This window comes from Pteronotus mesoamericanus, unplaced genomic scaffold, assembly GCF_021234165.1.
Source record: "Pteronotus mesoamericanus isolate MK-2021 breed Mesoamerican mustached bat unplaced genomic scaffold, CSHL_Meso_final scaffold_174, whole genome shotgun sequence".
NCBI lineage: Eukaryota > Metazoa > Chordata > Mammalia > Chiroptera > Mormoopidae > Pteronotus > Pteronotus mesoamericanus.
The window spans coordinates 15,240,514-15,267,791 of NW_026555309.1; the positions used below are offsets into that span (position 1 = coordinate 15,240,514).

General features: G+C 38.0%; 1 protein-coding gene and 1 pseudogene across 1 annotated transcript in view; one reads left to right on the top strand and one right to left on the bottom strand.

Annotated features, from left to right (window-relative positions):
* Positions 1–7,268: 7,268 nt before the first annotated feature.
* Positions 7,269–7,636, bottom strand: LOC129084034 (40S ribosomal protein S25-like; annotated as a pseudogene).
* Positions 7,637–7,948: 312 nt separating this feature from the next.
* The window catches only part of INTS8 (integrator complex subunit 8), a 45,670-nt gene continuing 26,340 nt past the window's right edge, over positions 7,949–27,278 (top strand). The window contains exons 1-12 of the mRNA XM_054590275.1: positions 7,949–8,244; positions 9,523–9,697; positions 11,711–11,851; positions 12,180–12,251; positions 13,008–13,059; positions 13,974–14,156; positions 16,275–16,382; positions 18,111–18,266; positions 21,267–21,367; positions 21,804–21,945; positions 26,127–26,197; positions 26,561–26,736. Coding sequence (XP_054446250.1) covers positions 8,115–8,244; positions 9,523–9,697; positions 11,711–11,851; positions 12,180–12,251; positions 13,008–13,059; positions 13,974–14,156; positions 16,275–16,382; positions 18,111–18,266; positions 21,267–21,367; positions 21,804–21,945; positions 26,127–26,197; positions 26,561–26,736 — 1,507 coding nt within the window. The 5' untranslated portion in view covers positions 7,949–8,114. The remainder of the gene's footprint in view (positions 8,245–9,522; positions 9,698–11,710; positions 11,852–12,179; positions 12,252–13,007; positions 13,060–13,973; positions 14,157–16,274; positions 16,383–18,110; positions 18,267–21,266; positions 21,368–21,803; positions 21,946–26,126; positions 26,198–26,560; positions 26,737–27,278) is intronic.

Genomic DNA, 27,278 nt, shown 5'->3' on the forward strand with positions numbered 1-27,278 from the left:
TTGTGAATCAGCCTAATAGTTTTCAGGGAGGAATGTTCAAGCTTAATGTAAAATTTGATGCAGATTTGTTGCTCTACTCCCTCAGTCATTTTGAATATGACAGCTACAACAGATGCTCACTCAACGGCATCTACCCTCCCACTAACTAGTACAATGAAGTCATCCTTGTTCATGCCTGTGCATACCAGTCCACTCTCCTTGGCTGCCAGGTTACATGGACGTTGCACAAACCATTCTCATTATATTACAAAAGGCTGGACTCTTTCTGGACATACCTCTGTGTGTGTGTAATTTAAAAAAATTTTGACCTTTCTTAAGTCCCTACTTAGTGTTAATATGAACAAATCTCAGTCATTTCATTAACTTTTTAGATAAGATTTAAGTCAGCTTTAGTGGTGAATGCAAAGAATTTTTTTGGTCATACTTTATATGACCAGCTCTGAAATTAACCCTGGTTTAGTTATGTGAAAAATATATGTGTGGTAAGAGAACCTGGTTTCTTCCAATGACCACCTGCTTTTCTGGAGCAGAGAACCAACTGGATAGTATTTCGTTGTTGCTAACTTAATCCAGATGAAAGCAGAGAAACAAAGTAATGTCATGTCAGTTTGTTCCAATGACAACTGGGGAATCCTAGTCAAGCACTTCCACTTTTGCTGGAAAAAATGTCAGAAGCTAAAACCTCTTAAGTAACCAGCGTCTCTCATTTGTTACATAGGCCTCTCAAGGAGTCTCTGCCTCTTAGTACCCCTGCCTACTAATTTCCTGCATCGTTATTACTTAGGTTTGGCCCATTCTGAAATCTGGGTCATGGCATCTTGCCAGCTTCAACTCTCTTTTATTAATCGTGTTTGCTCTATATCACTTATTTCAAACTTCTGAGAAAGAGAATCCGGACCAGCTTGAGTTTTTAGAATGGGTCCTTAGCTGCACCAAATAACAAACACTGAGCATTTTCTTTGTATTAGTCACTGTGCTATATGCTTTGACATGATTCTTTCGTTTAATCCTTTAACAACTCTATAGCGTAATTAGTGTTACACAACAGTTAAGTGCTGTAACTGGGATTTAAAGCTCGGTGTGCTCTCTTGGCTGGCTTCTGGCATTCACCTGGGCTTGTGGACATGGGAGGTCTAGAAACGGGAACCTCTAGCAGACCTGAGCAGTAGCCTAAGCCAGAAGCCGCTCCAAATCATTCTCAGCTGCCTTAGCTGTGTCCCAGGAATCAGGTGACCAGAAGGCGAAAGCGGCTGACGTGAACGGTTAGTGCGGCCGTTCTAGAGCCTCGACGCCTGCTTTCTGAGAGCGGGAGGCGCTGCACCAGTGCGGCTCCTGCCGCAAGCCTGGGCCGGGGTGGGTGGACTGCGCTGAGACCCTGTTTCCGCAGGCGGTTTCCGCTGGGAGGCATTCTGATTCTGGCGCGTATTTAGAGAAGAATGCTGTTGGGCACTAGTTAGTGTAAACGGAGTTGACAAAGTGAAGGGGAGCCCTCCCGGTCACCAGCGGTCACGGGCAGCGGTGAGGTCGCTAACTGCGGAGCAGCCGACCGAGAGGGGGCGAGGCCCGATGCCAATTGAGGGGATTGGCTGCTGAGGATGTGGGGCGGAGTCATTCCCCAGACAGGGACGCGCTGGCTGGTGGGTGTCCGCGGCGGGCGCTTCTCAGACTGCCGCGCTGCCGCTGGGTCGGGTTCTTTTCTCTACGCCGGGGCTTCGGAGAGCCCGCTCTTACGCAGACGGCCTCGGAATGTTACGTGGTGCCCGCCCCTACTGGCCCTTTCTGCCAGGCCCCAGGAGGGCGTCGCGTCCCGTGCGTGGCGACCAGCTGTTCATGGTACCTCCTGACCCGCGCTTCTCCGGGGGCAGAGGCAGGTTCCAACTGCTCGGAGGCGTCCCAGCCACAGCACCTGTGCAACAGGCGCGAGGTTCTGCAGAAGTGACCTGCGCGCACAGCAACCCGCTGGAGGCCGACCTCTTCCGGAGTGAGCACCGTGGGGTCCGGGTTGCAGCGCGTGGTCCCGGCTCCGCGGCCTCGGCGACCCGCGAAGTGGAGGAAGCGGAGAGAGACGGCCTCGGGGTGGCGACCCGAGGGGTCCTGGAGTACTGTGGGAGGTGCTGGCGCCCTTTCTTTCGATCTCGTCCAGAGGCACTAACGTTCGCACGCATTGGGGGGCGAATAGGAGTAACCAGAAGTTTGAGCGCAGGTACAAATGGAGTGAAGGTCCGGGGTCTCATCTCCGCCCAACTACTCACTCGGCGGCGCTGACTGTGCCCGAGGGTAGGGACCCTCGCTCTTGGGCGCCCTCATTCATTGCTATCCTCTTCGGGACTATCTTGGTAGCGTTGGTCTTCTCTGAGACTAACGCGACCGTAAGTACTGAGAACTGCAGGGGCGATGGAGAGTCAGAGGAGAGGAGATCTTGACACCTTTAAATTGGCGTTATTGAAGTTTTCTAAGTGTGTACGTGTGGGAGGGGGTATTGTCACTTACTTGGGAGCCGGGAACGACCTGGTGAAGTTAGTTCAAGACACTCGGAAGGAGCGAACCAGGGCAAGACTCAGCCGAAAGGTAGGTGGACGCAAAGGGTAGCGGTGGAATGTGGCCTGGGAAGGCTGGGAGCTCTGCAGGCGCCGCTCTCTCCTCGTGCCCCGGAGCCAGGTCCAGAGCCAGGATTTGCGAGACCAAGCTTTCAGAGCAGTGCACCCTTCTTTCCTTTCAGGGCGCCAGGAGGTAAATGCTGCCTTGCCCACTGATTCAAGCTAATAGTAGCTGCGTCAGCTCAGGGACTCTAACTGTATGATTTAAAGAAAAAAATTTATGGAATTTATTGGGGTGACATTGGTTAATTATATAGGTTTCAGGTGTACAATTCTATGTCTATCATTTGTATATTGTATTGCGTGTTCACCACCCCAAATCAAGTCTCCTTCCATCACCGTTTATACCTCTTTTACCCTCTTCTACCTCCCTTCACCCCCTTTCCTCCTGTAATCACCACACTATTGTCTGTGTCTAGAGTTTTTTTTTCTTTGCTTAATCCCTTCACCTTTTTCACTTAGCTCCCCAACACCCCTTCCCTCTGACAGCTGCCAATCTGTTTTCTGAATCTATGAGTCTGTTCCTGTTTTGTTTGTTAGTTTATTTTGTTAATTAGATTTCCATTACAGGTGAAATCATATGGTACTTGTCTTTCTCTGACTGGGAAACAGCCCAAGTGCTCATCAGTAGAGGAGTAGATAAAAAAAGCTGTAGTACCTTTACACAATGGAAACTACTCCGCCACAAAAAAGGAGGAAATCTTTTTGTGACAGCATGGGTGGACCTGGAGAGTATTATGCTAAGTGAAATAATTACACAATTTTTAAAGATGCCCAAGGTATTCCGCACAGGAACTGCAGTATGTAGAGATACCAATGAGTGTCATATTCACAGACTTACATGAGGAGGGTGGTGAAGAGTTGTGTGAAATTTAATTTAATCAGTAAATGTTTGTGGAGTGCCAGTCATATAAGATCTCTCTGGAAAAAGTCCAGCCATTGTTAATATAACAAGAATGGTTTGCTCAACATAGATGTAACCTGGCAGCCAAGGAGAGTGAACAGGAATGTGCATGTGTGGACAATACTTCACCATTGTGTGAGCACGTGTACTGTGTGGCCATTGCATTCAAAATGATTGAGCAAGTGGAGCAACAAATCTGCATCATATTTTGCATTAAGCTTGAACATTCCTCTGTAGAAACTATTTGGATGATTCAGAAGGCTTTTGGGGACAATGCAATGAGTGCACACAAATGAAAGTGTGGCACAAATGCATCAAAGATGATTGAGAATCTGTTGAAAGTGATCCAGGTTCTGGTAGGGCTGCAACAAGCAAAACACCTGAGAATGTTGGCAGTGTACGGGCTGCAATCAACAAAGATCAGAGACTGACAGTGTGAGAACTAGAAGCTGATTTGAGGATTGATTCCCAAAACTACTGTGTCTGAAATTTTGATGCAGAATCTTGACATGAAACATATTGAGGTACAAATTGTTACCAAGGCTACAGCTACCAGAGCAGAAGGAACATTGTGCTGCAGTTGCTAATGACTTGATTCAAAATGCTACCAATGAACCAGATTTCCTCAAGAAGGTCATACCTGGAGGTGAATCGTGGGTCTATGACTGTGATCCAGAAATGGAGGCTCAGTCTCCCAATGGAAGTCCCCTGGTTCTCCACGCCCGAAGAAGGCGGGACAAAGTTGTAGCAAGATTGAGACCATGTTTACTGTGTTTTTTTATTGGGAAGGTGTTGTCAATAATGAGTATACCCCTCCATGCCAAACAATTAATAAGAAGTACTATTTAAATATTCTTTGTCAGTTGAGAGATGCAATACAATGAAAATGGCCACAGCTATGGGCAACCGGTGATCGGCAGCTTCATCACAACAACACACTCGCTCGTGCATCACCTGTCATGTAGAGTTTTGTGTTTTGTTTTGTTTTGTTTTTTGTGAAACATCAAATCACCCAGGTGACTCAGCACCCTCTACAGCCCAGATATGGCACTCTGTGACCTCTGGTTTTGCCAAAACTAAAATCACCTTTGAAAGGGTAGAGATTTCAGACCGTCGATGAGATTCAGCAAAATATGATGAGGCAGCTGATGGAGATTCCAACAAAGGATTTTGCAGAGTGTTTTGAACAGTGTAAGAGATGTTGGAAGAACTGTGTGAGGTCCCAAGGTGCCTACTTTGAAAGGGACTGAGGCATCATTTTCCTATGTACAATGTTCCTTGTATCTTGTACCTTCTTCAACAAATGTCTCTATTTTTCATATTACACGGTTGGATACTTTCTGGACAGACCTCATATGACGGGAGCAGCATACTCTATTCTAAAAAACTCCCTGAGAGCAGGGCTGTTCTGGTTCCCACTGTATATCCTGGCACAGAGTAGATCTCAGGAAGTAATTGTTGAAGGAAGAAAGCAGGGAGGAAGAAAGAAAAATGCTCCTTATTTTTCTAGCCTGGCGAATAAGACAAATATGTAAATAAATCATTAATACATTTTATTAGTACATTAACACATCAGAATCATTAATATATTCTGCCAAATGCTGTCTGAAAGAATAAAGAGAGATTTCCTAATTTTGAAACTTTCTTCAGCCAAGTCTGGAAGGTACCCAGATTAGAGGATGAATAGGAATTTGATAAGAGGGACAGAGATTTAAGTAGAAGGAATAGTTTCTCTTCTATAAATCTTTCTTTTTTAAGGAAACAGTGACTTGCATACAAAGGTATTGTGGCATAAAACAGATAAAGGGTTTCTTGTGCATAAGTATTTCCCCTTCTTATTCCAAAGGGTTTTTGAAATAGTTTACAATTTAAATTAAATAAATTACAATACCTCAAGATGAACTTACAGATTTTATTTATTTATTTATTTTTAGAGAGAGGGGAAGGGAGGGGGAGAGGGAGAGAAACACCGATGTGCGAGAGATACATCAATCTGTTGCCTCTCATATGCCTCCAACCAGAGACCTGGCCCACAGTCCAGGCATGTGCCTTGACTAGGAATTGAACAGGCAGCCTTTTGGTTTGCAGGTCAGCGCTCAAGCCACTGAACCACACCAGCCAGGTTGATAAACTTAACTTTAATTGTGGGAAGAGGTCAGAGTAGGGAAATGAAGATGAATGAAAAGCTAGGAAAGAGTTAGGTTATAATTAAGTTATGGTTGAAACCTGGGGTGGTCAGCTCAGAGTGCTATGTGCACATCTTTCCAGACACACACACGCCCCACAGAGGTTTTTTAAATCTCTTCTAAAGGGGCTCCAAGGAACCCCTTGGACTATAAAGAACACAGTTTGGAAATTGTGTATTATACTAATAAAAACATGAGGGCCTAAACTAATAAATATCAATAGGGAGGTTAAATCATTATTTTTTGTGGAAGATTTGGCATTCTTCATTCACCAGGTAGGCATAAAAAACAAAAAAAAAGAAGGGGAAAAAAAATGTTTCCCATGTTTCCAACTGCAGTGACCGGGGTAGATGACCTGTGTCCCTGTCCTCTATCAGAGTAGAGCATAGCTAAGGGACAGGTTCGAAATGTATGTTGGAAATATTGAGTATGCAACACTTGTGAGGTTCAAAATGGAAATGTCCAGTGGACACCGAGTGCTTGGAGAACAGGTACCCTCAAGAGCTAGAATTGTAGGAGTTGAGAGGCATGACCAGGATGGTTTTTACAGTGAGAAGAGGACTAACAGGACCCCAGTGAGCACCAAGATGGAAAGAATGGAGAGGGGCAGTGCACAGCCCAGGAAAATGTACAGGAAGAAAAGAACAGGGCACTGGTTGCCATTGAAACACAATGTACTTTCACAAATGGAGGAGCTACTTCCATTGATTTTTTTCTGTAACTTTCCAAAGATTTCCCCTCTTTACTCTGAAAAAGACCATAGCCCTTGTTCTTCTCTACCCAAGGTTGGAAGCAGCCTGGGTACATTGGGAATGTCACCAAAGCCCTGGCTCGGCCTCTTGTTGGGAAACCTTACACAAAATCACAACTCTGTAGACTTGCCTTTTTCATTGGTTAAAAGGTATATGACAGGGTTTGTTTACAGGAGAAAATCAGAAGCATGTATATGAAAATAATTTGCAAATTGAAAGGCACTATATGATGTTTCCAATTGTTGATGTTTCTAGGTGTCAGGCCCTGTTTAAAAAGCTTACCTATATTACCTCTTTTACCTGTATTAATCCAACCTCTGCTTTTAATTTTCTTACCAATCCTAATATTAGGCACTATTATTCCTATTTCATAAATGTGAAAACTAAGGTTAATAGAGGTTAAGTAACTTAACGTAGAGTTGCACTAGTGTGTGCACAATCGATGAAAACACTTTTTTCCCCCATTTTAATTGTTAATCTAAGAAAAGCCCACAAGAACATTACCAAATGAAGCTAAATGTAAAATAGGGTTAACAGGACCTCTAACGGGGATATCCAGTGGCTTAATTAGGCGCTAAATACTGAAAGCTAGTCCTGAGAAATAACCAAAACGCTGGATCTTGCTGTAGGCTGTCATCTGTCAAGCAAGGGGACTGGGGACGCTGGAGCCCAAGTCTTTTGAGAGGACCTAGCAGGGAGGAAATCTCAGAAATGGAAATAGGGAAATTGAAAGCACCAAAGATAAACTCTCCTGGCTTACAATTTGTTTCTTTTTTTAAATTTAATAGAGTTTTATTTTTCAAAATGGACAGCTGATGCAAGCTGTTGTTCATGCATCTTCACCAACAGCTGGCGCATATCCACCTTTGGTGTTTCTGGTGTAAATTACTTGAGCTCTGTGCTTTGAAACTAACTTGAGTCCTTAACTAAGAACCGCCTTAAGGGCTGCCCTGGCTAAGTATCCGCGGATTTCCAGTCTCTCAGAGACAAGAGCTGGGGTTACAAACTTATAGTTGGAACTTTCTTATAGAATTTGTCATATGTTGCTTTGTCAAACATGACTAGGTTATTGAGCTCGTTGCGAACTTTGCCTTTGGACCACTTCTCTTTGACCTAGCCTCCAGGTTTGTTCAGTAGGTCTTTGTCTTTCTTGGCGGACTTCCCAGCACCTTTCTTCTTGTCGTCCTTGGGCGGCATAGCGAAACTCGAAGAGCAGCTGCTACCACTGGCTGCCTCGATAGGGGGTCCTGGCTCACAGTCTGAACATGTAGTGTTCACTGTATTTTGTGAAGACGTTGCGGTTCCTTGCAACCCAGAAGAGTTTGTTTCTTTTGCTAATTTTGAAACGCTCAGAAAAACACGTAAGCAGCAGCCTCCCAGTTTTCCCCCAATCACCTCCCAGGGGAAGCCGGGGGAGGCGTGGTGTATGGACTGGTCCCGCCCCCTTTCTCTCCAACTTGAGCCGATTGGCCGGAGGCGCCGCAGCGCTGGGCCTTGGATTCTGAGCTTCCACTGCGGTGGGGCCGTGACGCCATTTTGGGTAGTGTGGGTTTCCGGGACATTGAGAGAGTGGCCCTGTTCCCAGCGGTTCCGCCGATCACAGGCCCTTGGCGCGTGTCCGGGTGTCAGGTTGGAGCCAGGAAGTGTCCCTGTGGGTAGCGGCGGCGCGAGCAGGATGAGCGCGGAGGCGGCGGACCGGGAGGCGGCCACCTCCAGTCGGCCCTGCACCCCGCCGCAGACCTGCTGGTTCGAGTTCTTGCTGGAGGAGTCGCTTTTAGAGAAACATCTACGCAAGCCCTGCCCGGGTAAGCGCGGCGCTTGCCGCCCGAGGGGAGCGGGACGCAGTCACTGGCGCTGTCCGCTGGGCTTCCAGGACTCCTTGCCTTGTCGGCTATGAAGATGCGGGCCGGGAGCCGCAGATGCGAGCCGAGCTCACGCCGGGTCCCCTCGCTAAGACTTAAGTGTCGCAGTGCGGGGCACAGCCGTGGCAGACCCAAGAAAAGCGCAAAACAGGCCTTCAACCCCCCCCCCCCTTTTGGTTCTTTTACTCTTTGGGGTTGTAGCACCTGCGAGGTGGTCTTCTGAGATTGCTTGGGTCGGGGAGGCTGGCTCGTACACTCTTTACAGAACCCCGGCTGTGATCAATTTGAGGAATTGGGGCGAAACCAACTGTTCTGGTGCTAATTCTGACTCTGATTAGTTATGGCTTAGGTTCTTACTTAACTGTTTTGTTCCTCAATGAGATTTTACTGACTCTTAATTGCCAGCATATTACTACAAAGTTGATCTATAAATTAAAATGAGAAAGTCTTTGAAAACAGGAAATGCTATACAACTGGGAGGTGGTTATAGTGTTGATAATGATTAATATCACACTTAATGCGTGCTATTACGGAAGGAAGATTTCCAGGCATTTCTGGAAAGGTACTGGAATGAAAAGATAAGTTTCTTGAATAGGATTTTGCTGGTAAAGTTCGAATCCAAATGTGGGTTGTTCAGCCTTAAATTGGCTTTAACTGATGGAGACTACTGTGTGAGAAGTTAATGTACTTTATAAGCTTCGGTAGTTTTACCACCTCTATTATATTCTTTTATTCATTGCTTTTGACAAACATTTGTTAAGTGCTTTCTGAGTGCCAGGCACTGTGCTTAATGCTTCACATATTATTGAATTCAGTCTTCATAATAATCCTGTGAGGTAAGTGATATTATCTCTGTTGTGCACTGACTGAAACAGATGTAGAGAGGTAAGTTGATGCAAGTCCCACCAATTAAGTTTTAAAACAGTAATTGTTTCATCTCTTTCCTCTAGTAGACATTGGTATTTGCGGAACTGGAAATCTATAGCCATTTGGTTGTTACCTGTCAAGTGCTTCTGCAGGATCTGTCACCCCTTCCTCCCTACTGCCTGTCCTGATCTTCCCCTTTTCCCCCAAGTACACATCTTAATAAATTATGTTCCTTGGTCATAACTACGTAGCTGTTTGGGGTTCCTTTTGTTGCCATAAACCAATACCGTGAATCCTTTTGCGTCTTCATAATTAAAACTTAAATTTAAAAGTTTATTTTCTTTTAAATCCTAGATCCTACACCAGTTGAACTTATAGTTCAGTTTTTGGAACAGGCTTCTAAACCCTCAGTTAATGAACAAAACCAAGTTCAGCCTCCACCTGATAACAAGAGAAACCGTATTTTAAAACTACTTGCTCTTAAAGTTGCTGCACATTTAAAGTGGGACTTGGACGTATTAGAGAAAAGGTATACAATATTTAAATGAAATCCATTGCTTTTGGTGGCTTTGTAGCTGTGGAGATCCTGGCCAGGCTGAGGATGTTGGATCTCATTGTTTTCTCAGCCTTCTACCCTCACAAAGGCCCTGAATAAAATGGCGTGATACCAAAAATGAAAAATAGCCCTGGCTGGTGTGTCTCAGTGGATTGGGAGCTGGCCTGTGAATTGGACAGTCACTAGTTGGATTCTCAGTTAGGGCACAGGCCTGGGTTGTGGACCAGGTCCCCAGTAGGGGACCCATGAGAGGCAGCCACACATTGATGTTTCTCCCTCTCTTCCTCCCTTCCCCTCTGTCTAAAGATAAATAAGCTGAAAAAAAGAAAAAGACATTTGTTTTGAAGTAATATTTAGATATCTTTGTTTATTTCTATATATGCTTTTATGTTATCAGTCTTTAAAATAAAAATTATTTTTCCATATATTCTAGGTAAAATATGCAAGTATTTTTCAAAAGGTATAGAAAGTATTTGAATGTTTGACGAATTGAAATCACCTTGTAAAGTAAAAGCTTGATGTTACCAGTATTAAGGCAATGGATGATGATTTGATGTGATGACTAGAGAAATCCTCACCTAAACAGTTTTAAATGTTTCACTTTACTTTTACATATCTGAAGAAAATGGATAAAAATTAATGATGGATGTTATCTAATATGAATGAATTGCTATTCAATAATAATATAGTTAATTTTACTGGTCATAAATCAATCACTGTCTCCCAAACTATTAAAATATCTTATTAGAATCAGTGCTTATTTGTTTACAAATGAATACTTTCCAGGCTATGCTTAGAAAATGATTTCATTCCCTTCTCACAATTTAAAAGGAAATAGAGAAGAATATGGAAAAACTCAGGAAATAGGAAGTAATAGGGGAGAAAAAAGTTTTTAATACTTTTGTGTAATTTTTGTTTTTCTCTTTATTTTTTAAACAATGTATGATCGTGCCCTGCATACTGTTTTGATTTCTTTTTTCCCCTGTGTAACAGAATATCATGAACATTTTTCCATTTTATTTATTCTGAAGATAATTCCATTGTATGGATAATTTATTAACTTCCTTCATTGACATTTTGTTTTCTATTTTTTCACTTTTATACATGACAAAGCCTTAAATATTTTTGTTCTTAAATTTTATCTGAATTTTTATTCACATCCTTAGTTTAGATTATTAAATTACTGGGTCAAGGTAGTATAAACTTTTTTAAGGCACATGTTACACATTGTCAGATTGCATTCAAGAGAGTTGTACTAGTTTAAAACTCTTAGTAGTAGTATTTAAATACTTTTCTTATCACCCATTCTCCTGCATTAAATGTTAAAATTAAATAATTTATTCTTTAATGTGAAACCTGTCTATTAACAGACTCAAGAGGCATAGCAGTGTGTACAGTAAAGTATGATGTTTATGCTACAATTGGAAAGTTGACCACCGATTGGATATTTGATGATAATAAGCAATTGCAAAATTTTTAGATGTAAAATTAATACTGTAAATATGTTAAGAGTTAGTTTTGGGGAGCTCTAATATGAAATATTAGCGAATAAAAAATTTAACATTGGAAATTTGATTCACAATAATATGGGAAAGAGGGAAGAGGCTAAGAGCAAAGAGAAACAAGATTGGCCATCAGTTGATAATTGTTGAAGCTGGATAATGGGCATATGGGGATTCATTGTAGTATTCTCTCTACTTTTATTATGAAAATAATTAAGAAATTTGGAGTTAGCATAGTTTCTAACTTGAAATAAATGATCTTTTGCTGCCAGTAAATTTTATTCCTAAATTGTTTTCGTTATAAAAGTTAATTCAAATCTTAAAATTTGATATTTTCATATAAGTTGAAACATTAATAAAATGGCCCCATAGATTCAGCCCTTTAGCAATGTAATTATTTTTAGTGAAGATACTGAATTGTTTATTTTGTGCATCTTATGCGGCTAACATGCAGACATGTCCGTTTTTGCTTCTTTCTTCTAAGTTTGTCTGTTCCAGTATTGAATATGCTGCTGAATGAACTGCTCTGCATCAGTAAAGTTCCTCCTGGGACAAAGCATGTAGACATGGATATGGCCACTTTACCTCCAACCACTGCCATGGCTATACTTCTCTACAATAGATGGTACCTTTTTTTCATAAACCTCAAATGTGTTGGGTAGCCCATGTTAAATTGCACTCTGGCTTTCAGGTGTGTGCTTTTCAGGGGCTCCTTATCCTCCAGAGCTCTCTCAGAGGATCTCGGGAACTGTGAGTCTAATGGAGAAAACTTGGGACTGCTAGATGAAAAGCACTCTGATAAAAAAAAAATGTGGATGATTTAGAAAGTTTTATTACATGTTAAATCAAACTCCAGGTAATTTATAATACGAGTCCTCTAAGGAATACTTGAAGAAAAAATTGAAGTGACATTTATAATGTGTTAAATTTTCTTTTTCTTGTGTTTTCTTCAGGGCAATTAGGACAATTGTTCAAAGTAGTTTTCCTGTCAAACAGGCAAAACCTGGACCTCCTCAGTTAAGTGTGTAAGTTGGCAGATATGACCTTCACCTGGCACTTTTTTTTTTTTTTAATATGTAACCCTAACTTGGAACTATTTTCATCAGATATTAAAAATATTTGCAAGTTTTTAAATACACTCTGAAGGATTGGAGCAAAAATTGGAGGGAAGAAGGCCTTCTTCAGAATCTGGGTTTGGAGGGTGAGAGGGTGAGAGGATCAGGTAGCATTCTCAATATTGAAAGTAGAAAGCTCTAAAAAAGAAGTATTTTGTGAATTGTGCTCTTCATCCTAATAAGTATTAGCTGACTTTCAAAATACAGAGATTTATTTTTCATTTAATTGTATGTACTTGGAAGATATATTCTGTATGGGGGAAAATTATTTTAATATGTGTAAATATTATTTCAGAGTATAAAGTTATTATAAAAGTTTGATTGTATCTGGAGTCTTAAATCTGATTCCTAAATTCCAGGTAGTAGCTTACCCAAATTTGGAGCTAGAGAGCATAGTTTCTAACTTGAAATAAACTATCTTTTGCTGCCAGTAAATTTTGTTCCTAAATAGAGGGTTTTGTTTTTGTTTTAGTTTTTTTTTTTAAAGACAAAGCAAATGAGAAATTGTAAATAAATGAACATCATTTAACTTGAGATTTTTTTTTTAAGGACGAAAAGAAATAGCATTAAAAACTATTTTTATTAAAATTCAAGAATGGTGCTCTTAAGTTTTGAATTTTCAGTGTTTTGAGTAACATTTGATAACTCAAATCATTTCTCTTTTAGTATGAATCAGATGCAACAAGAGAAGGAGCTGACAGAAAATATTTTGAAAGTGGTGAGTATCAGCATCAATTATACTTTAAACATTTCTGGAACACATTTAGAGTATGTTTAGATGCTTTTCTTAACCTTAGCTATATGAGAGTTGGCAAGGTCTTGATGTATTGAGAGTTAGGGTTTTTCTGTTAAAACATAGCTTGCTAATATTCTAACTTGTACAGATTTTTAAATGATAGAGTGCTTTACTGCCATTTCTGTTGTTGAATATTTCATGACACTTTAGCAGATATGAGAAATCATTCTGGCAGGGGATATCTTTATATTCTTCAATATTTTCCAAAAATTCTACAATAAACATTACTTATATTTTTAAATTACTTTTGTAATCAGAAAATACAGCAGTTATTTTTTAATTGATCTAGTTAATGTAAAAGTAGAAACATGGGAGTTTCTGTAATTTAAAAATGATCTCTGTAATTCTATATTTAACACCTGCAATGTGCCAGAGATACCATGTAGTGTGCAGGGGCTGGGCAAGGAGAGGGAAGACAAGAAACAATCTGCCTCTGTATCAGACAGATAAACTAGTATTGCGAATGTGGAAGCAAAGACTCTGCACTTTATTTTTGTCATCTAGTGCCTATTAAAATGGCTGGCACATTGAAACATACAGACATGTCTTGAATAAATCAATGGAACAGCAAATTTTAAAAGCACTTTTCTTTATTAACTTTTCTGTAGAAAAAAGATTAATTTTTTCCAATATGTATTCTAATTTCACAATAGGGACTTAAAAATATTTTTCAAAAACTTAACTTAATTTCAACAAATTGGAATCCCACTGTGTTAAAATTTTTTAAATAACTTAGTACACTAAGTTTCTAAGTATCCTGTAAATATATTTTGGTCAATACAGTCTTTTGCTGCCATTTTTTGTATTTTAATAATTTGTTTATTGAATTTTTATAGCTAAAAGAACAAGCTTCTGATTCTATTTTGGTACTAGAGGCAGCCCTTAAATTGAACAAGGATCTTTATGTCCACACAATGAGAACACTAGATCTATTGGCCATGGAGCCAGGCATGGTAAATGGAGAAACTGAGAGTTCTACTGCTGGATTGAAAATCAAAACTGAGGAGATGCAGTGCCAGGTATTTATTTCAGTATTTAATCAATGCATAGTAAATTTTTGGAAACTTACATGACATCATCCTAGTATTTTGGTTTGTTGTTGATTTTGATTTTGAGAGGGAGGGAAGGAGGGGGAAGGAAGGAGAAAGAAGATGAGAAAGAGAGGGGTGGGGAGAGAGAGAGAGGAACACTGATGTGAGAGAGAAACATCGATAGCTTGTCTCCTGTACGTATCCTGACCGGGGATCGAACCTGCAACCTAGATATGTGCCCTGACCAGAGATTGAACCCTCAACCCTCTGGTGTATGGGATGGTGCTCCAACCACCTGAGCCACTTGGCCAGGGCAATTGATCAGCTCTTAACTACAGAATTTAAACTCAGTTTAATGGCTAGTTAGCTAGTATAGTAATGCTTGAAAATATCTTTTGAAATCTTGTACTCTGTCTTTGCCTGGTTGCCTGGAAAGGGGGATTATATGTAACTATAATACATAGGCATATATATGTGTGTATGTGTGTTTGTGTGGGTGTGTGTATAAACCTTTTCCCATCTCCCTCCTTCCATTCCCTCTTTCTCTCTCTCTCTCTTTTTCTATATTTTTACTTCTTTAATACCTCTTTACTCTAGAAGGGAGGAAGCTTTCTAGAATGAAAAACAGCCAAATATTTAGTGCAGCCTACATAATACAAATCTGTATATTGGAGGCTGAGAAGCATTAATTTCAATTTATTGAGTAGGACAGAATAATGGCTATAATGCATATAAGTCAGAAGGAGCTCCATAATGAGTACCAGAGACTGTATGGCTTAGGAGTTTGAAGGAGGAATAAGTATTTGTTGGCCAAGGTTGATCTGGTGTAACTAGAAATAAGGGGTGTGGGTGAAGCTTTATTTCTAAGATCTGATATGAATGGGGAATTGAGGTGACTGGTGTAATTGAAGTAGAAGAGAAAGAGAGGTTGGGAGAGAGAAATTAGTCCAGTTTCTGAGATCCTTGAAGATCCGGTCACAGAGATTGAACCTTCTTCTACTTGGAATAATTTGAAGACTTTTTAAGAAAAAGATCAAGAAGACTTGATTTATCAGCCATGTGTAGAATAAACTTGAGACAGGATATTAGGAGCCTAGTGATCTGGGTTCAAGCCTGGACTCTGCCAGTACTTTTTGTACTTTTAAGCAAATATGTCAAATTCTGGGCCTTTGCATTCTTGTCTGTAAAATGGCCAGGCTGAACAATCTGAATCTTTGAGTTCTGTATTCAGTAAATTTAGGCATCAGTTTAAGAAAGTTTTTGGAAATATATACAGATTCTATTAGAAGAAGACGACTGGAAATGTACTTGTTTTATAGTCATTAATTCAAATTTCTCAAAGTTTTAATTTGGCTAGTCCTGTTATAGTAGACATTTGCTCCTTCCCCTCTCCACACTTTTGGAGACACTCTTCAGTATCTGTTCTCTTCTGTTTTAGAAGAACTCTCTACCTTCTGAGACTTGGCAGGAGGCAGAGCTTATTTCCTATAGAGGAACTTAAAACTCCAAAAACTGTCTTTCTCTAACCTTATCCTGCTTAAGGGCAAGGATGTCACATAGGTGTGACAGACACATACCTTTAGTTTAGACTGTGAATCAAGAGCTAGTGAGTGAGTGAAGTGGGGCTGATAGAATCCATCGCGATGACGAGTAGCAGCAACAGTGACAGTAAAACCCCATGTTCAGGGGCAGCACCAGTAAAAGTGTATGCAGCTGCTGCTTTCAGTGTCCAGTGCTGGTGGCTGAGGGTGATGTGAGTTGTGGAGTCTGGTGTTGGGATGGCGCTGCAGGGGTGTCTCATTAGACTGGTTGTGGCTGTCCTCCTCACTGCTTGCCTCCCGTGCCCCTTTTGTTTTTCAAGTCTGATCCTTGACCTTACCAATAATTCTGTAGGCCACCTGAAATCTTACCAGTAAATGTGTTTTCTGCTTCATCACAGTTGGTTTCTAATGTGACTAAGATCATTGGTAGTTTCACTGCTCATTGAAATGTTTTTTCCCTATATATGTACCTGTATTTTGCTGAGATAAAGATAATACTGGGTTTTATTAACTTTTTAAGTACATGAAAAATTACTAAGCAAATTGGTGTTAATTACCATTTCAGGTGTGTTATGATTTGGGTGCAGCATACTTCCAGCAAGGCTCTACAAATTCAGCTGTCTATGAAAAAGCCAGAGAAAAATTTTTTAGAACCAAAGAACTAATTGCAGAGGTAAATATGGTCATAACAGGCACATAATATCAATTCTTTACAACATCTGTACATTTTTTGGCTTTAATTCTTTTGTTAAACAGTGTTTATCATAGTAGTAACTCTGCAAGGTTAAAAAAAGTACTGAAAACGTTAAAAAAAATCTGTACTACCACTGCCTGGAAATAACCCTTTCTGCCATTTTAGCTTATTTTCTTAAGACTTTTATTCTTTCTATATGTTTTTATACAGTTAAGATAATTTTTTAAATATATACACACACATACTATTTAGTATATTGCTCAAATCTTTGAATAGACATTTAAAATGTATTCTATTCTGTGATTTGTATCATTTCCCTCATGCTTGGGCATTTAGGTGGTTTATTGTTTTATTTATAATAAAGCTGCAGTATTTATCCAAGCAAAAATTTGTCTTTGAATTTTCGATATTTTCAAGTTAAATTCCTATGGGTAGAATTGCCATTTCTAATGGTTATTAATTTTTTAAAGGCTGTAAACCAATTTCTTTGCCGGGTGCCTCTCTCTGAGGGTACTCTAATCAGCAGGTTTAGTTTAGTTTAGTTTTTTTTCTTAAGATATTATTTATTTATTTTTAGAGAGAGGGGATGGCAAGGAGATAGAGAGGGAGAGAAACATCGATTGGTTGCCTCTTGGACACCCCTAACCAGGGACCTAGCCTGCAACCCAAACATGTGCCCTGACTGGGAATTGAACCTGTGACCCTTAGGTTCATAGGCTGGTGGTCAGTCCACTGAGCCACACCAGCCAGGGCAAGCTGTTTTTTTTTTAATTGCTTATTTGATGGGTGAAATCTACTATCTTTAAAAATCTTGCATTTTCTTAATTTTTAGTAAGGATAAACTTATTAAAGTGTTTTCATCATTTGCATTTTTCTTTTTATGGTTCAGACAACTGAAATTTAAAGTGTGTAACTAAGTTTTTGTATGCCTGATGCCTAGAAAAAGTCCCGTTTCAGTTTCCTTTCCTCACCAGAGAAAAAAAATTAAATGTGCTAGAGGTTTACCTTAAATCTATTTTGGACTCACTGGGAATTCTCATTTTTACTTTGCCTGGGTAACTCATCCGATTTCTAATTTCATGGCATTTCAGGAAGGTAATTTAAACTTGAATTTTTAAAAAATGTGCTTTTAAAACAATTTTTCTATTTCGGTAGAAACATTCATATTCTTCCTGATTTAATAAAGACTGACTTTTCTTTGCTCTCCCCCTGTAAATGTCTGCCGAGTGCATGTATTCTTAAAATATTTTAAGCTTGTTTTTTAACAGTGTTCACTCTTTGTTAATCAGTTTCTTAATTGTCATACCTACTTAGAGTGATAATAATGTCCACCTTTTGTATGTTGGCCTGAAAGCTCTAAACCAGGAGTCAGCAAACATTTTTGTAAAGGGCCAGATAGATATTTTAGCTTTGTGCCTTACACAGTTTTTTGTTGCATATTCTCATTTGTTGTTGTTGTTTTCCTTTTATGAGCCTAAATCATTCTTAACTGAAGGGCTGTGGAAAAACAGGCGAAGGGTGAGATTTGGCCTGTAGCAAGTTTTGCTGCCATTTGATCTAGAACTTTAATGTTTATGTATTTCATGTTTCCTCCAGCCCTGAATTTTTCTTTAGTATTTTCTTGTAGTGCAGATGCAGTAAGTGGGTATTAGACTATATTGTTTCTATTACATTGATGGATAATGACATATACTTCTTACTTTACAGATAGGTTCATTATCTCTTCATTGTACCATAGATGAGAAGCGGTTAGCTGGCTATTGTCAAGCATGTGATGTTCTCGTATCTCCTTCTGATAGTACAACTCAACAGTTAACTCCATATAGTCAAGTCCATATTTGTTTGAGATCTGGCAACTATCAGGTAAGACTTATATGGGGGTGCAGTAGTGTAGTTGAAAAGTTTTGAAAGCCAGACAGAACTGAGTTTGAATCCTGGCACTGTCATTTGCCAGGTGTGTGATTTGTAGAGAGTCAGACAGTGAAACTGGCCTATAAAACAGTGGTAATAATTATCCCATTTCATAAGCTTCTTGTGAGAATCAAGTGAGAAGTTACAGTCTGTCACTGTATAGTCTAGCTCTGTATAGATGTTAACTCTTCAATATTGATATCCTTTTTTGAAGGTATAGTTTGCCCATTGTAAGTACATTTTGTAAAAAAATTGATAAGCAGATCTTTTAAAATTAAAGGTAGAGACCCTAGTTTTATAGAGCCTGAAGTTTTTAAAAATTTTTCAGTTACAGTTGACAATCAATATTCTATTAGTTTCAGCTGTATGTCACCGTGGTTGTACAATTATATAACTTACAAAGTGATTCCCCCAATAAATCTTGTGCCCACCTGTCACCATGTGTAATTATTATAATATTACTGACTATATTCCTTAATCTGTACTTCATTTACATCCCCATAACTATTTTGTACCTGTCAATTTGTACTTCTTAATCCTGTTACTGTTGTCACCCAGTCTGCCAGCCCCCCTCCCCTCTGGCGATCATCAGTTCGTTTTCTGCATCTAGGAGTTTGCTTCTGTCTTGCTTAGTTTATTTCATTCATTAGATTCCACCTATAAGTGAGATCATATGGTATTTGTCGTTCTTTTTCTGACTTATTTCACTTAGCCCAATACCCTCTATATAGAGACTAAAGTTTTGTGTCTGATTTGAAAGTATAGTCTTGTAGCCCAGCCTTATTAGCCACTGCAAATATTAAGACTGAGGGAGAAAGCAAGCAAAGCAGTTTTGATAGGTTTGAATAGTATGTTACAGAGTCCACTTTGCCAATGAGCCTGGTCATCATTTCAGCTTTACTCATGAAAAGAGCTTAAAGCAATCTGTTGAGATTTTTATTGACCCCATGTGGGTATATAGCTTTAGTTTTGTAATGAAAAATCACTGGGAATTAGAATTTGTGCTTTAAAGTCAGAAAGCCTTTATTCTAGAAAGTGAACAATGCTTTCATGTTGTTTAATTCAAAACTGGAATCATGAAATGAAATAAGTGTAGCATGAGGTTAGTTTGTGTCTCCAAATGGACTTGAGTCCAGCTGTTTAGTTCGCTCTGCTTAACTAGAGTTATTTTTTTTTGACACAGAAAATAGAAGAACAGAGGGACTAGTACTTGCTCCCCTTCTCTCTGGCCCCTTTTAAACAAATTCTGCTCTGCTCTAAGGAAGAAAATTAAACTTTCTTGAGGATGGATTACAGATGCAGATGGATTTAATAAAGACTGGAGATCTTTTAGTTGTATATCCCCACTGGGTTTTGCAGGGTAGGGATCAATTATGGTTAAGATACAGAATCTTTAAGAAGCTCCCTGGAGTAAGACCTGTGCAAATAGAAACTTAAAAATATTACTCATAGATAGGCACATGTTACTGTGAGCATAACAAAGTGCCAAAATGTGTAAATCAGAAACTAGTGTAATTCGGTAGCTAGGAAGGAGAAAATAGTGATTTTATCATAACTGAAATTTATCACTTTAGTTACGTATGCAGGAGTATCTTAGAAATCATATTTAGCGTTTTGTATTTGAATAGGATTCTCTATATGAACTACCCAGTTATTATTTTGTACTGATCAAATAGTTGAACAGCTGTAGCAAATGCGTCTTTTCATATTTGGCAAGGACTGTTTTACCCTCTGTAACCTTCCCTTGCTCACGTTTGTCTGCAGAGGTGGAACAGTGTTTGCTGTTTAGTTTTGAAACCACTTTTGTCAGTATTTTTTTGGTGACGGCTGATCAGCTTAAACTGTTTCTAAAAGCTTCTTCCCTGTCTCCTTACACTGTGACCCTTCTTTCTCTTCCATTGCTTGATAAAGAGCTGAGAAAGTCTATATGTAAGAATGTGGGTATTTTCTGTAATTCAGTAAATGATATATTTTAAACCATTTAAATTTATTAGTATAGTTTTTTTTTTAGCATTTTTCCCAGCTGAATTATTTTAAATTAATTGTTTTAATATTTTTAAAAGTTTGTTGTATGAACTTGTGTTTAAAGTGAATATGGGGAATTTTGTAAAACTTCTAATAACGTAGCTGCATTGCATGCTACTGATGAATTCTTCTCTCACTTCTCATTTTTGGTCCATGATCTTTAAGTTAAAAAACAGAAAAAAAGGTGGGAGGGGGAACACCTGAGATCTTGCTCCCTGGCATGTGTTGTCAGTTTGCTCAAATAACTTACATAAATTCTCATTCATAAATAAATCTTTCTCTCTCAAGATGGGTGGAGGTGTGCTATTTTTAACCTTAATCTAATTTTTAAAATTTTAGAGAAGATTTTTCTAGTGAGATTTTTTTTTTTTAATCCTCATCCGAGGATGTACTTAACTGATTTGAGTGAGAGAGAGAGAGAGAGAGAGAGAGAGAGAGAGAGAGAGAGAGAAACATCAATTGGTTGCCTCTTGTATGCGACCTGACTAGGGATCAGGCCTGTAGCCTAGGCATGTGCCCTGAATGGGAATGGAACCCACAACCTTTCAGTGTATGGAACAATGCTCCAACCAACTGAGCCATACCGTCCAGGGCTCTAGAAAGATATTTTAATGATTTTTCTTCAGTGTGTATTTTTATTATAGGAAGACTTCTATTAAATCTAGCAAGGACTCATGGACAAAACCAAAGGGGAAGAGCTGAGGGAGGGAAGGAGGGAGGGGACAAGGGAAAGAGGTCGGGGGGAGGCAGAGACAAATGTATTTAAAAAGTAAATAAATTTAAAAAAATGTAAAAATTAAAAAAAATAAAATAAAGGTACTTATTAAAAAAATTTATTTTTAAATTTTCGAGGAGAGGAAGACTTTTTTAAAGTAAAGAAACTTTGTCATGATTTTTGAAATGGATGCAATTTTATGTCTGTTCTAGGAAGTAATAAAGATTTTCATTGAAGACAACTTAACATTCAGTTTACCTGTCCAGTTCCGGCAGTCAGTACTAAGAGAACTTTTTCAGAAAGCTCAACAGGGGTACGTAAGTAAATTGAAGAATTCTTGATTTTTGAGTAAAAGAGCAAGTGTGCATTTCAGGTTTATCAGAAACACCTCTAAATTCCCTGTAAGTCTATGACAACACTTTTGCTTTTGTTATTATACAGAACTTAAGATAGTCAGAGGCCACTTCAGTGTTGTTCTATTCTATTTTAAAAGTACTTGGACAAAAATATTACACATAGCAGAATCTGATTCTGTTACCTAATTTGTATAACTAAATTGTCCCTCAATACATTCAAATCCTTTCTGTGCTGCTTTTCCCTCCTTGACTTGGGTATTTACTTAATGTCCCTGAGAATACTAAAATTTCAACCTCTCAAGAATAAATGGCTCATTCTTGTGAATTTAGTTTTGTACTACATACCTTTTTTAATTCAAAAAATATTGGTGGATTTACTTTTGTATTCTACAGAAATGAAGCTCTAGATGAAATCTGTTTTAAAGTCTGTGCCTGTAACACAGTTCGTGATATATTGGAAGGTAGAACAATTAGTATTCAATTTAACCAGCTATTTCTTAGACCTAATAAAGAGAAAATAGACTTTCTTCTTGAGGTAAGACATTATATCCCCATTTGACTTATAATTTTACTTTAAGTTACCAATGACCTCTTAGTTGCCAAACCAGGGCCCTCTTTTCTATCTTCATCTGACCTGCCTCTGGCTGATAATTGATATTGTTAGCGGACAACAGTCTCCTACGTTGTTTCTTTCCTAGCTCTCTTCCATTGCTGGATTTTCCTTGGTCCTTCATTGATTTTGGTTTTACTCTCTTTTTGGTGTTTTTGTTTACGAAAGTTTTGTTCTTGGCTCTCTCATCTACTCAGTTCATTTTTTTGTTCTCATTCAGGATGTCAATCACCTGGTCTATCACCTGTTTACTGAAAACTCCCAAATCACACCTCTAGCCTCTCATGTGAGTTCTAGAGTCTGTGTTACTATTGGATCTTTCACCCTCTTTCTTTAATAGTTTTAAAGTAATGGACATTGAGAGAAGTACATAAAGCATAATTAATACCACTTAGTTCCAAAGTATAACATTGACAATACTCCATTAAGTTTTTCCTATGTCTTTACCAAACTCTCTCTGCCTCCCCTTGAGGAGACCCTGTCCTGCCTTTGATAATAACCATTCCCTTGCTTTACAGGTGTTTCACCTTTGTATGCACCCTTAAAGAATATTCTTTAATTTTCCTGTTTTGAACTTTGTATAGGTGAAATCGTACAAAATGTATTCATTTTCTGTCACTAAACATTTGTGAGATTTTTTTCACGTTTAATGCAGATACAGTTGTTTTTTCCACATTGCTGTAAGGAGTTTGTTTTAAAAGGTGGAATTTTATTTTACTTTATTTTTTTGATTTAGTTTTTATTGTATTTTTTTCCATTACCATTCAATCCCCTTAGACCCCCCTTCCCACAAAAGGTGGAATTAATTTTTATCCTATATATTATATGGAATTAATATTAATCCTATATTTTATATATCCAAAATAATAATTTCAACATAAAATTAGTGTAAAAAGTTAATGAGAGATTTTACAATTTTTTAATACGAAGTTTTTGAAGTCTGTATTTTTTTTAAAAGATTTATTTATTTATTTTTAGAGAGAGGGGAAGGGAAGGAAGAACAGAGGGAGAGAAACATCAGTGTGTGGTTGCCTTTCACATGCCCACTATTGGTGACCTGGCCCGCAGCCCAGGCATGTGCCCTGACTGGGAATTGACCTGACGACCCTTTGGTTCACAGGCCTGCACTCAATCCGCTGAGCCACACCAGCCAGAGCTGTGTGTATTTTTCATTCACAGCAGGTCTCAATCTGTACTAGACATTTCAAATAATAAGTAGCTAGCTATATGACTCTGGACAGTGTGGGTCTTCTCTGTGGCATGTAGCAGATGTTTTAATACTACTAATAAAATATGTTCCATTGTTATATTTTAACATTATATGACTTACCACAATTTATCCATTCTCATGATGGTGGACCCTTGTGTTTATAGTTTTTGGCTACTGTGCTGCTTGGAATATATATATTGATATATATCCTGGAGCATACATGTACTATTTGCCTGTTTATACACTTAGAGAAAAAGTGTATCTGAAATACTACTTTATAATATCAAAATTTTGTGGTTCTTTTTTTTTTTTTTTTTGCTACCAGCATGCATGAGAATTCTCATTGCTCAGCATCCTTACCAACACTTGGTATTTTCAGATTTGCCTGTTAGGTCATTGTATAATGTTACCTCACTGAGTTTTACATTTCCATTTCCCTAGTACTAAGGAATTTACCAGCTTTCCTTTTTTTTCCTCATACAGATTTTGTTTTTTGAGGCATCTGTTCCAAGTGCTATGCCTTATTTTTCTGTTTTGTGTGCGTGTGTGTGTATATGTGTATTTTTTTTGGCAGAAATTGTTTTGGTAGTTGTTTATAGCCCCTGTCCTTTACCAATTATATATATTGCAGGTATCTTCTTTGAGTTTGACTTCTCTTTTAACTTCTCTTTGTTTTAAAAGCTCTTAATTTTAATGTAAAATTTATCAATCCTTTCATAAAAAAATTCGTAATTTCCATGTCTTAAATTAAGAAAGCTTTTCCTACCCTGAAAAAGTTCAGTGCGTTGGGCATTGTTCAACAAACTGATCACTGGTTCAATTCCTAGCCTGGGCACATGCCTGGGTTGCAGGCTAAGCCTCCAGTTGGGGGTGTGCAAGTGGCAACCCATCGGTGTTTCTCTTTCACATTATATTTCTTCTCTCCCTCCCTTTCTCTCTCTCTAAAAATAAATAAATAAAATCTTAGGAAAATTTTTTTTCTTTTTTTTTTTAAATCTGGTCATAAAGATAATCATAGTTTATTGTGTAAAAGCTTTTGAGCCTAGTCTTCCTTTCACATTTAGGTCTTTAATCCACCTACAATTGATTGTTTTGTGTGCCATGTGAATGGTAGGGGGTCCGATGTCATTTTTTTCATCACATGGCTTTTCATTTGTTCCCGTACCATTTACTGAATGATCCATCTTTTTTCTACCAATCTCCCATGCTACCTTTACTGAATGCCAAGTATGTGTGGCCTGTTTTGGGCCTCTGTTCTGTATCTCTTTTCTACTTGTCTATTCTTATGTCAGTTTTTCCGTGTCTTGAGTACAAACATTATTTCTCAGAGTTGCATTCATATGCTTGTCCTTTGCATTTTGTTGTAAACAGTAGACTCAGATTGTCAAGTTTCACAAATAAGCCTGATGGATTTTTGTTTAGAGTTATGCCACTTTATTTATTTATTTATTTATTTATTTATTTATTTATTTATAGAGAGAGGGAGGGAATGGGGAGAAACATTGATTTGTTGTTCCACTTATTTATGCATTCACTGGTCTCCTGGACACAGACAACAATGTGGGGATTGCCTGAAGAAGGGGAGGAGTAGGTAGAGGTGAGCCAAAGGGGAAAAAAAGTAAGGATATCTGTAATAGCGTAAACAATAAAATAGAATTTAAAAAAAATTAATTTTGCATGGAGCAAGATGATTAGAATGTAAATATATTGTACATACTCCAAGATACTAGATGTGATGCACACTAATGAGGTAACCTATTCATCTGAGGATAGTGCTGTTAAAATTCTGTTATTTTTTATCTTTTAGTAATAGCTACATGAAAATCTAATCCACATACCATACTGTTTACCCATTTAAAGTGTACAATTCGATAATTTTCAGTATGTTCACAGAGTTATACGACCATCGCCTTAGTTATAGAGCATTTGTATTGCCCCCCACACCCCAACCCTGCAGCAAAACCTCTCATACATCAGCAGTCACCCCTCATTTTCCCTCAGTCCCCTTAACCCTAATCTTTTTGTCTCTACAGATACTCATATTCTGTACATTTCATATAAATGAAATTATAAAATATGTTGTCCTTTATAACTAGTTTCTTAATATTTTCAGTGTTCATTCTCGTTGTAGCTTGCGTTAGTGCTTCATTCCTTTTTATGCCTGAATAATTCCATTGAGTGGGTATACTATTCAATATCTATTTTCTGTGTCCATTCGTCTTGAGTATACTATTCAGTGCCCATTTTGGGTGTCCTTTCATGAGTTGATGGACTTTAGAGTTGTTTCCACTTTTTTGCTATTATGAACAATGCAGCTACATTTTCTAATTAATTTTATTAGAGAATATATGACAATTTCTTGAGGTTAGGGACTTTTATACTACTTATATTTTATTTTGGCTTCTAAATCACCCTAATAAACTCAGAATAATATTATTAGAATATTTATAGATAAGATTTTCATAACCAATTTCTATCATTCTTTATTTTCATTGTTTATTTTATAAACCTTGGTTAATTTCTTAACCGTTGGTTTTATGTATCTTAGCTATTACTGATTCTTTGCAACTAAGATGAATCTTTTCTGACAGTAGCTACTGATTCTTACAGTTTATCATTACATATAATTGGTAACAATTTATAAATTCTGGGAGACCTCTATACCATGCCAAATAGATAATTCTTAGTAATACCCGCAGTAATCGAAATGATCAGATTCTACTCCCTTTCCCCATAATGGATTTTAATTTTTGGTATCATCTTTTAAATTACTTCATCTGTGACTGATATATGGCTGAGAAAGGAAAATTCATTTGTTTTTGAATGATAACTTTTCATACTGTAGTGTATTATTTCTTAAAGTGCCCAAACTCATAACAAATACTCAAATTTCTAGGTATGTTCAAGATCAATAAATTTAGAAAAACCTTCAGATTCTTTGAAAGGAAACATGGCTGCTTTTCTAAAGTAAGTATCTTCTTGCCTTTAACTTTGAACTTAGTCCTGTGAGGAAAGTATCTTTTATTTATTCTTTGTATTTGAACGGTATGTCTTACAGTCAGGCAGATATTTGAGAACCAGTTAGGGTTAAGTTGAGATTAGTGCAGCCTCACAAAACTTAATATATCAATACTCTTATTTTGTGTCATTGGCACCACAATTTTAAATAAGAATCAAAGTGACATTTTAAAATCTATTTCAAAATACTTTAATGCAGTTTATGGAATGATGACTTGTGAAATGGTTTATTAATAAAAATTGGTTAATATTATTTTTCCCAAACTAAATTATATACTTTTTTTGTTTTAACAATATTTCTTACTGATCTAGGAATGTGTGTCTGGGGTTGGAAGATCTACAGTATGTTTTCATGATTTCTTCACATGAGCTTTTCATTACATTGTTGAAAGATGAAGAACGAAAACTACTTGTTGATCAGATGAGGAAGAGATCCCCTAGAATAAATCTGTGCATTAAACCTGTGACTTCATTTTATGATATCCCAGGTTAGCTCTCTTAGTCTGATAACTAAAATGTTGGAACATTTTATTTGTCCCTCAGTATATGTGAGTATGCCCTCCTAAATTGGTTTATTTTATATTTATGTTGTTAATTAATAGAAATTTACTTGTGTTTCGTAATTATATTTCTATGTAAGCAGTTTCGTGCTGGGACTCTGCTGAGTGTATGGTTAATGGAGAATTATGCCTAGATACATAAAAAATTTTAGTTAGGAAAGTAGAAATTTTAGTTAGAAAGTAACTTGGCTGCTGATGTATTCTTGGGCGGTACCAGTAAGTGTTGGGAGGGGACTGGTAAAGTGTGCTAAGACCATGAAAATGTACTGTACAGGCTTTCCTGCATTTCAGCCTGTATCACTGTGATACTTACTACCTATTGGCTAACCATTTAGCTTTGGCAGTATTGCCATTTTTTCCTTATTTATTTTCTTTCTTCTTTGCTCTTATTTTATAAGTAGAAAGTAGTGTTTTTATTAATAAAAAAACATAAGTTTCAAAACTTAGTATAGGTGACACAATTCAGTCCG